We start from the raw sequence: 9,284 nt of genomic DNA on the forward strand, positions 1-9,284 counted from the left end.
CAAAAAAGCTTTTGTAAGAAAGAGAGTTGCATCCCTTCAATTTTACGCTTTCAAATTTGTTCATTTGGCAAAAAGTTTTTATTTTATCTTTTACGATATTATTACAATATTACACGATTATACGCTAATATATTCTAAATTAACCAAAGATTTACACAAATTTGCACAAATATGTGCATGCATCGCGTTTTCGCTCTCTTTTTATTCTTTTCTTATTGTTTCGTGCATATTTTTACGCAATAGGTCTTTGCAATTATTTATTTTACATAGAATGTCTCGTAGGAGGTACCAATAAAAAGAATACGTAGTGTTTACGAGATTATAGTTATAGTTATTTTCTTTTTTCCTTTTTTTTTTTTCTCTCTCTCTCTTTCTTTCTCTCTTTTTTTCTTAAACGTAGCGCACTCGAATCTTAAAAAAGTAGGGCAGTTTTGCCAGAGGTAGATAGATATATCGAAATTAGGGTATTCGTGGCGGAACCAGCTTATTCACCACAGTTTTGACATTTGATGATGGCCAAGCCGAAGACGAAGAGAACAGTTTGCCGCATATGGATGGTTTCCAAAGCAAGCTTCCACCCGGAATTCTTCCCCATGGTTTGCCACAAGTTAAGGAAGTGCAGCCAGCGGTTACACAAGTGGAGCAAGAGAAGGAAAAGGAAAAACCTAAAGAAGGTAATTTTTCTACGTTTAAAATTATTATATTAATCCTTAATAGTCGCAATTATTATTATTTACAAATTTCAATCCACAGTACAGGAACTGAGCGAGGAGGAGAAACAAATGATTATACTCTCCGAAGATTTCCAACGATTCCTCGATCGTACTAGTAGAATCGTGGAAAGAGCGTTAGGAGAATCGGTTAATATTTATAGCGATTATACCGGTACTATGGATGGCGAAGACGGGATGTGAGTATAAGATAAATATAATGCTTGATTATTCTCGTGATCGATATTCGATATTACTCGTTTCGTAGGGATGAAAAGAATCATCAACGTTTGTGGTTGAATCGATGGTTCTTCTGCGATCGATGGTCCCGCAATCGATGCGTGACCTCTATGGACTGGTCGCCCCAGTTTCCAGAACTCCTCGCAGCCTCCTATAACAATAACGATGACACTCCGAACGATCCCGACGGGGTGTGTTTGGTTTGGAACACAAAGTTCAAGAAAACGACGCCAGAGTTCATTTTTCATTGTCAATCTCCAGTCATGTCGACCACCTTTGCAAGATTTCATCCTAATTTAATCTTAGGGGGTACTTATTCCGGACAGATCGTACTCTGGGATAACAGAGTGCAAAAGAGAACTCCTATTCAACGTACTCCATTATCGGCAAGCGCACATACCGTAAGTTATTCGACAATTTTTCAACACAAGTACATGTTATTATTATGTAACATTAAGAATAACATTTCTCTAGCACCCTGTGTACTGTTTAAACGTTGTTGGGGCACAAAACGCGCACAATTTAATAAGTATATCGACCGATGGAAAATTGTGTTCCTGGAGTTTAGACATGTTGTCACAACCGCAAGAAACATTAGATCTTCACACTAAACAGTCGAAAGCAATTGCTGCCACTTGTTTAGCATTCCCTCATGGTGATGTTAACAATTTCGTTGTAGGTAGTGAAGAAGGAACCGTATACTCTGGTAAACAAGTTTTTTTAATCAAATTAAACATCTTTTTTACATACATGATGTATCCGTCTTAATGGAAATTATTTCCTTATTAGCTTGTCGCCACGGTACAAAAGCAGGTGTATTGGAGACTTACGAAGGTCATCAAGGACCAGTTACAGGAATTAGCGCACATGCTGTACAAGGTGGAATAGATTTCTCGCATCTATTCTTAACATCGTCTATCGATTGGACGATCAAACTGTGGAGCCTTAAAGAAAGCAAACCTTTATACTCTTTCGAACATAATGGCGATTACGTTTATGACGTTGCGTGGTCGCCTACTCATCCGGCTCTATTCGCTGCTGTAGATGACTCAGGACGATTAGACTTGTGGAATCTTAATCAAGATACTGAAGTACCTACGGCTAGTATTGTTATTAATGGATGTCCGGCTCTTAACAGAGTTTCATGGACACCGAGTGGTTTACACGTAACTGTTGGCGATGATTCTGGAAAGATTTGGGTGTACGATGTTGCTGAGGTAAGATCAGCTTGTATTGATCTTTATTTATTTTAATTTAATAATATTTGAATAATGAATAATGAATAATAATGAGTAATATTGAATATTTACATTTTTTTTAACATAGCATTTGGCACATCCTAGAATTGATGAATGGAATAAATTTTTGTACACTCAGCAAGAGTTGAAACACAACAAAGCCGACGAAGAACTGCATAAACTTAATTTAAGAGAGCCTACTTCTTTAACTTCCATACCTCCGCTTCTAACGACATGCCCTCTCAGATAAAGGTATAATTTCTTTTTAAAATTATCGCTAAAGTCGGCTTGAATACTTTAAAATATAAAAATCAAATGAATTAAAAATACGAATAATCATAGAAAAAGATCGTAACAGAAATGAAAAAAAAAGTGTATTCTACTAACTATAATTTATAGGTGTATTCTTAATTAAAACACCTTTGTTCTGTATAAAATTATTAAACAGCAAGAGCAAGATATTAGTAGTTTGTTTATGAGCAATTGCTGTGCATTCGAATGGCTATAAATTCCACATGTCCAATAGAAGTAATATATCTTTACCGAAAAACTTTATCTCATTAGATTATTAAGGATGTGTACAACATATCTGTGCATGTAAATAATAAATGCTGTGAAGCACGATTTAAATCGATATATTGCAAGAAAATAATTAGAAGAAATTTGACAGTATCGGATAAATTATAACATGCATCAGATAAATTGTAATATAATATTTTATTATTTCGAATTTTTTAAAATATTTATATTTTAGTTTCAGAATTAATTTTCAAAAATTCATATTATTTCTCGTGCTAATATTCTCAACTAATGTATTAAAAATAACACCAGTAGGATATTTAACTATTGAAACTGATCTAATTTAGTACAATAATTTTTAAATGATTTTAGTATTATTTATATTCTCATAGAAACTTTAACATAATTTAAATTTCACATTTTTTTTTTGTAATGTATAGCTCATAACATAGAAAAAAAAATAGTAAAATTTATCGAAGACATATTGTCTATTAAAAAATGTAAATATATCATTATTTTTGCGTTATTATAAATTGCTGGGCTTTATCTAAAATGTGATACTGTTATATAGTGCTATGTCCAAATATGTACTTCTGCTCAAGTCAAGCATATTTTAAAGCATAATTTTTTTTTATAAAAAAAAATCATTTAATTTACAATTAATTACACATTCAATAATATTCTGAATGCAATCGTATATAACTTTATTAATGTTTTTTGTATAATGCGAATTTTTTAAATTTAAGTTACGATAAATAATTGTCTAGATGAGTTAATCATATTTCTTCAATGCTATAAATAAAATTTTATTTAAAAGATTCTTGTTAAATTTATCTTAAAAAAAATAGTAAAATTATTTTACTAACATGAGTGTATGAGTTGTGTGTATAATTGATATATAAATTTTCAATTATAGATTTTAAATACTTCGTAATTACATTTCAGGTATCATAAATTACAAAATATATATGTAGTATAATACCAATTTATGATAAATTTTATTGACAATAACAATAATTTACAATAGTTTAAAAATACAATAAAAGATATATAATTTCATTTCGTTAGAAACAATTAAAATTATAGAAATTTTGATCATTATTTAAATAGCTTTCAAGTATATTTAAAATTTTATAAAATTATATTTTATGAGTATATAAATTTTATTAGTCACAAGTTATAAAATGTAACGCATTACGTATATTATTATATGCTTTTCACACATTATTTTACTCATTCGAACTAACGAATAGATTTTTAAAATTTTTACAAACTTTTCTTAGTTTTATTTTTAGAAATATTAAAATCCTAAAAGATAAAAATTAAAGATCTTATTCTAACTAATGCTCCCTCTGAGTTTTGGTAATTAATATCTAAGATACAATACTTGTAATATTGCACCGAATTTTGATCGTGCGTGAACCAAGTTACAACAAATTCCCATATAACCCATTATATTCCCAATATAATTCATATCGAATACTAATCAAAATAAATTTATTCACTTGCTTCTTCACATATTTCGTTCTTTTGTTCTTTCGTTATCCATTTTCGTTCGTCCAAGCACGATCTGTTTCGTACACATCATTATAAATAAAACAGATGAAATCACAGATGTAGACAAGAAAACAAAGAAAACAAAACAAAAAAAAAAAAAAAAGAAACATACAGGTAATCGGTGAATATTTGCCAAACTCTATTGGAATCGATATATATATATATATATATGTATACATCTATATCGATATTTTCTTCAGGTAATTAGAACAAAAGCTTTGGTCTATAGTATCAAACGATTACAAATCCTACATTACAAAACGATTCTTAGATGACTTCGTAATATACATCTATTTAAGGAAAAAGAAAAAAAAAAAAAAAAAAAAGAAACATACAGGTAATCGGTGAATATTTGCCAAACTCTATTGGAATCGATATATATATATATATATATGTATACATCTATATCGATATTTTCTTCAGGTAATTAGAACAAAAGCTTTGGTCTATAGTATCAAACGATTACAAATCCTACATTACAAAACGATTCTTAGATGACTTCGTAATATACATCTATTTAAGGAAAAAGAAAAAAAAAAAAAAAAAAAGAAAGAAGGAAAAAAATCTATAACTAACTAGATCTCTATTATCCCTGATTTCTCGTCATTATCCTCCTTATCTGTGAGCAAAACATACTGTTCTCGAGTCATTAATAATTTGTGCTGTCCATTCATTAACAACGTGGAACCTCTTCTTATGGTACGTTTGCCTAATTCGATCGCTTCGTGCGTGAGCACCACGTTGTTGTAAGCCTTCATGAACACGACGAATATGATTACTATACCGACTAGAATTAATCCATACGAGGTACAAGGCGCAGCAACATCGCTAAATGTTGTTGCAAAATAAACCCATCTACGTATAGAGGGTGTCAGCTCTTCGATACCTTCCTCCAGCCACATGATAGGAAACACGATGTCGGGAAAATTCGACACAACACTGATCAACGGTTGGTGTTCGATCTTTAAGTTCAATTGTACCCGGACCTTCCCCTCTAAAGGCACACCAATTTTCTGTGTCAAACAAACGAATTTCAAATGATTCATCCATCATACAAACACACAATATATTTATTATCTCCATTTTTATTGTTATTTGAAATAACACTCACTGGTTGAATTTTAAAATAAGTTTCGTGTATTTCTCGCCTTGGATTTAATCCCTCGACCGCATCCAATAAATTAGGATCCGCTTTGTAGAAATGAGGGAAGGAAAGATAAACCGGTGCGCCTGTTGAAATTAAAAGGATAAGTTTCATTTTTCTTCTCTGAAAATTGTTAAAAAAAATAAAATCGAATAATTTATGGGGTTACTACTTACTATACTGGCAAGGGCTGATATTTTGCAATCCGTTCGAAGGACACGTGGACATGTCATCCGGACAAAAACATTCGTTTTCTGGAGCGCTTTCGTTTGGCCGTCCAAACACGGCGTCAGGGGGTACATATAAATCCGCTTTGATCCCTGATTTCTCGGTTGAGCCGTGATATTTTAAAGGCAAGGTTCGACAAAGATCTTTGTCCCAAATGTGCACGATGTCGGCGCCAGTTTTCTCACGGGGTGGGAAAAAGGATCCTACGACAGGATAAAGATATCCTGTAATAATATTTCTTTTATTGAATTGAGTAAAAGATATTTAATCCAATTGTATCCACCCTCTGAAGCGCGAATAGAATTGCAAGGCGCGGTTGGCCAATACGGTAGACGATCCATCCCATTCAAACGATTTATTAATCCAAACTCCCTCATATCCGTGTGCCCCGTAAAGATAGTAGACACTTCCTCCAACGTGCCATTCCTCTGCAATTAAATACGTCAACACTTGTGTGTGTCATAAAGAATGACGTTAATTATTGTTTACAAATTTTTCTAAACCTAACAGTAATAATTTTTATCCATCTATTTATTTATTTTTTCCGTATATTACCCCGAGAAGAAGTCCCATTTGACTCATGGGACGTCTCGTTTTTGGAAAGAATCGATGGGCGATGCTGACTAATGGATCGTCGTATCCAAAAACGAGTTCTTGAGCGGTTACTGGAACGAACGATTTCATGTGCATTCCGCTCAAAAACATAGATAATCCTAAAGTGATAAATCGAGGTAGACTCTTGCTTTGCGTCGACAATGTCTGAAAAATATAATAAGGTTAAAAAGATTCTCTTCGCGAATTTATTTCGTGCGATCCACGATCTTTTTCGTGAAAATCGAGAAAAATAAAAACTTACCAATAGCGGAATGTTTGGCACTATTACTTTGAGATCTTTATCCTTCGACAACTCTGGTACAAAGTTTAATATTTTCTTGTGTTGATAAGTTACGGTACCATTGTTATGGAAAACGATATTCACTTTTTCCATATCCTCTCTGTGTTACACGAATTAAAAGATATGTTACGAAATTAAAAGATATGTAATAATTTATGCCCCTATGTTGGGGATGAAACGATACTCACTTATACACGAACGGGCCAATTTCTTGTAATTTTGGCTTTTCGTTGTATTGCAAAAAGTTTTCTACGTTGGTCACATTAAATATGTAAACTTTGGTCAATCTAACTACTCCTGGTTTCTGCCAGTATTGAAAGGAAAGAGACCCATTCCACAATCGAAGTTGCTGAAGAGAAAAATATTATATAAGAAAAATAAAGAATTGCATTTTTCTTATATATATATTTATATTATTTTATATATTATATTATTATATATTATATATAATATATATATCTTATATACATTATATTATTTATATTATCTTATTTATATTTTGCGAATATAAACTTATTATAAAGCACGTAGAACGATTGAATAAAAAGAATGTTTGGTAATTTGGAACACGAGAACGTGCCTCCATATATAATTGTTAACCATTTACAGGAAATGATAAAAACGAAAGTAAATTTTGATGATTAAACGAAAAAGAAGAATAATCTTGGTTTCAAAAATTTATCTCGTTTATGATCGAATATTGACATCATAGGATAGCAAGAGTAAAAATAATTTTCGATTTTTGTTAATTTAATTTGTTAATATATTCACTCCAATTAAATTATTAGAGATTAGAAATTAATTCGAGGAAGATCGTCATCGTTTCCACGATTGATCAAGTTTATTTTATTTATCAATGATGCTTATATAACAATATCGATAACTAATATAATGATATTTTTGCTCATTGTATTGTAAAACAAGAAATTAATGATGAAGAATTAATGTGATTTTATAAATTAAGTTATATTATCAAATGAGGAAAGAAAAAAATAATAATAATAATAATTGAAGAGTCATTTTCAAAGAAATATCGTAACATCAAAAAATATTGCTTATTATACAGTGTTATTAAATAATTATTTAAAATAAATTTGAAATTTAATATCATCGAAGAATATATTGAATGATTCAGATTTTAAGCTCTGACATTATCGTTATATGAATAAAACATATTAATAATAATCCCAGTTTATTATCAATGTAAATATTAATGAAATACTAAACTGTGCATTTAATTAAATAATGCTAAAAATGCTTATGTTATTGTTAATTCCAGTTAATCAATGGAATATAATTAGATTTGGTAAATAGCTGCCAGTAAAACAGTTTTATATAATAAATATATTCAATATGTTAATATGTGTAATATTCATATTTACATATAAAAATATTAATATAAACATAATTGGATTTATGAAAATTCAAATTTTAAAAATAATTCCTATTTGGTTAACTATTACTTGGAATCAAGAATAAATAATAAGAATAATTCTAAGAGAATCTTTTACAAAAACTAAATTATTTTAAATTATTTTACGTACCTTTAATATAATGTAATCCACCCAAGGTATACTGCTTAAAATAATTCCGATCACGAGCGTCAGAATTCCTATGAAAATTGCTGACACTCTACCTACAAAGCATAAATACATAGATACGATAAATGATAATCGATAAATTTCTAATCTTTGTTATTGTATTTATTATTCCAAACACATGGGATTTTATTCTTCCATTCGTTTGTCTATGTATCATTTTCCAGCCAAAATTATTCGACTATTATGAAAAGAATAAGGCCAACTTCCGAGAAATTTCAATGACATAACGTTCTCTGAATCATCATAAGTATCCCATCAACGTTATGTACTATGTGAGATAATTGTATTTGATTAATATACATTGAAAGTTCTATGTCATAATATTTCAACTTGTGAAGAAAATTAAATAATTATTTAATAATACGTTATGAAGTATTGTATATATATATATATTCTTTCTTGAACAAAGTAATTAATATTTTGACATGTTTAGACGTGAATCATGTATTCGAAGAAACAAAAGGAAGATGTCAAGATACTTTTCACAAGATACATTATGTCACTTGTCTCATCTCGAATGCACAGATCTATTGATAATTATTTCGTTCCCTCGTGGTTTTTATAAAGCTTACGATTGCCCCTAATAAAGCATTAAAATATCGTTAACAACGTCGAAATAATGTTGAAATCGCGAACAAATTGCTCGGAAAAAAAAAAATAAATAAAACGTGTTTTTTACGAGTAATTCATTTCGTAATTTTACTTTTTGCAATTAAAAATATTTTCAACGATTGATCGTTATTTCGTGTTACCGATTTCTTGCTTTATTCGTTTATTTATTTATTTTTTTTTTTTTTCTTATTTCAAGTATAAAATCAAGCCAATTTCTGGTATTTAATGATATTTTATTATAAAACTATTCCTTTCATATTTTCAACACTTTATATTGGCAATTCTTGGCCAATTATTATGAAATTACTAAAATCCAAAAAAAAAGAGCTTGCCTCATATCTTCTCGAAAGTTCTTCTAAACGATCATCGTGTCGTTAGTTTGCACTTAAAAACCTTGATGACCGGACTTTCCTTAAGATTATTCATATCTTACTTTTTAGAAATTTTTAGTCACGTTTTTCATAAAACGCATTAGCCTTCGTCTTTTCCCTCCATCTTAAATATATTATATATATATATATATATATATATATATATATA

At 29.9% G+C, this 9,284-nt stretch overlaps 2 protein-coding genes across 42 annotated transcripts in view; one reads left to right on the top strand and one right to left on the bottom strand.

Moving 5' to 3' along the window:
* Nucleotides 1-3,542, top strand: part of LOC102681358 (cytoplasmic dynein 1 intermediate chain-like) — a 13,040-nt gene extending 9,498 nt beyond the window's left edge. For 20 of the 40 annotated variants that reach the window (XM_006610715.2, XM_006610722.2, XM_006610716.2 and 17 more), the window contains 6 exons: nt 498-674; nt 754-910; nt 979-1,351; nt 1,425-1,656; nt 1,740-2,167; nt 2,277-3,542. In XM_006610715.2, the coding sequence (XP_006610778.1) occupies nt 498-674; nt 754-910; nt 979-1,351; nt 1,425-1,656; nt 1,740-2,167; nt 2,277-2,438 (1,529 nt within the window). In that variant the 3' untranslated portion in view covers nt 2,439-3,542. The remainder of the gene's footprint in view (nt 1-497; nt 675-753; nt 911-978; nt 1,352-1,424; nt 1,657-1,739; nt 2,168-2,276) is intronic. The other 20 variants (XM_006610717.2, XM_031508157.1, XM_006610719.2 and 17 more) reach the window with 1 other exon arrangement.
* A 677-nt stretch (nt 3,543-4,219) lies between these two features.
* Nucleotides 4,220-9,284, bottom strand: part of LOC102672646 (scavenger receptor class B member 1-like) — a 24,810-nt gene continuing 19,745 nt past the window's right edge. For both annotated transcript variants that reach the window (XM_031508168.1, XM_006610745.2), the window contains exons 2-9: nt 8,076-8,167; nt 6,720-6,880; nt 6,493-6,631; nt 6,192-6,395; nt 5,920-6,064; nt 5,585-5,839; nt 5,376-5,494; nt 4,220-5,277 (exon numbers count right to left, since the gene is read on the bottom strand). In XM_031508168.1, the coding sequence (XP_031364028.1) occupies nt 4,840-5,277; nt 5,376-5,494; nt 5,585-5,839; nt 5,920-6,064; nt 6,192-6,395; nt 6,493-6,624 (1,293 nt within the window). In that variant the 5' untranslated portion in view covers nt 6,625-6,631; nt 6,720-6,880; nt 8,076-8,167 and the 3' untranslated portion in view covers nt 4,220-4,839. The remainder of the gene's footprint in view (nt 5,278-5,375; nt 5,495-5,584; nt 5,840-5,919; nt 6,065-6,191; nt 6,396-6,492; nt 6,632-6,719; nt 6,881-8,075; nt 8,168-9,284) is intronic.

Source organism: Apis dorsata, unplaced genomic scaffold, assembly GCF_000469605.1.
Source record: "Apis dorsata unplaced genomic scaffold, Apis dorsata 1.3 scaffold_77, whole genome shotgun sequence".
Taxonomy (NCBI): Eukaryota; Metazoa; Arthropoda; class Insecta; order Hymenoptera; family Apidae; genus Apis; species Apis dorsata.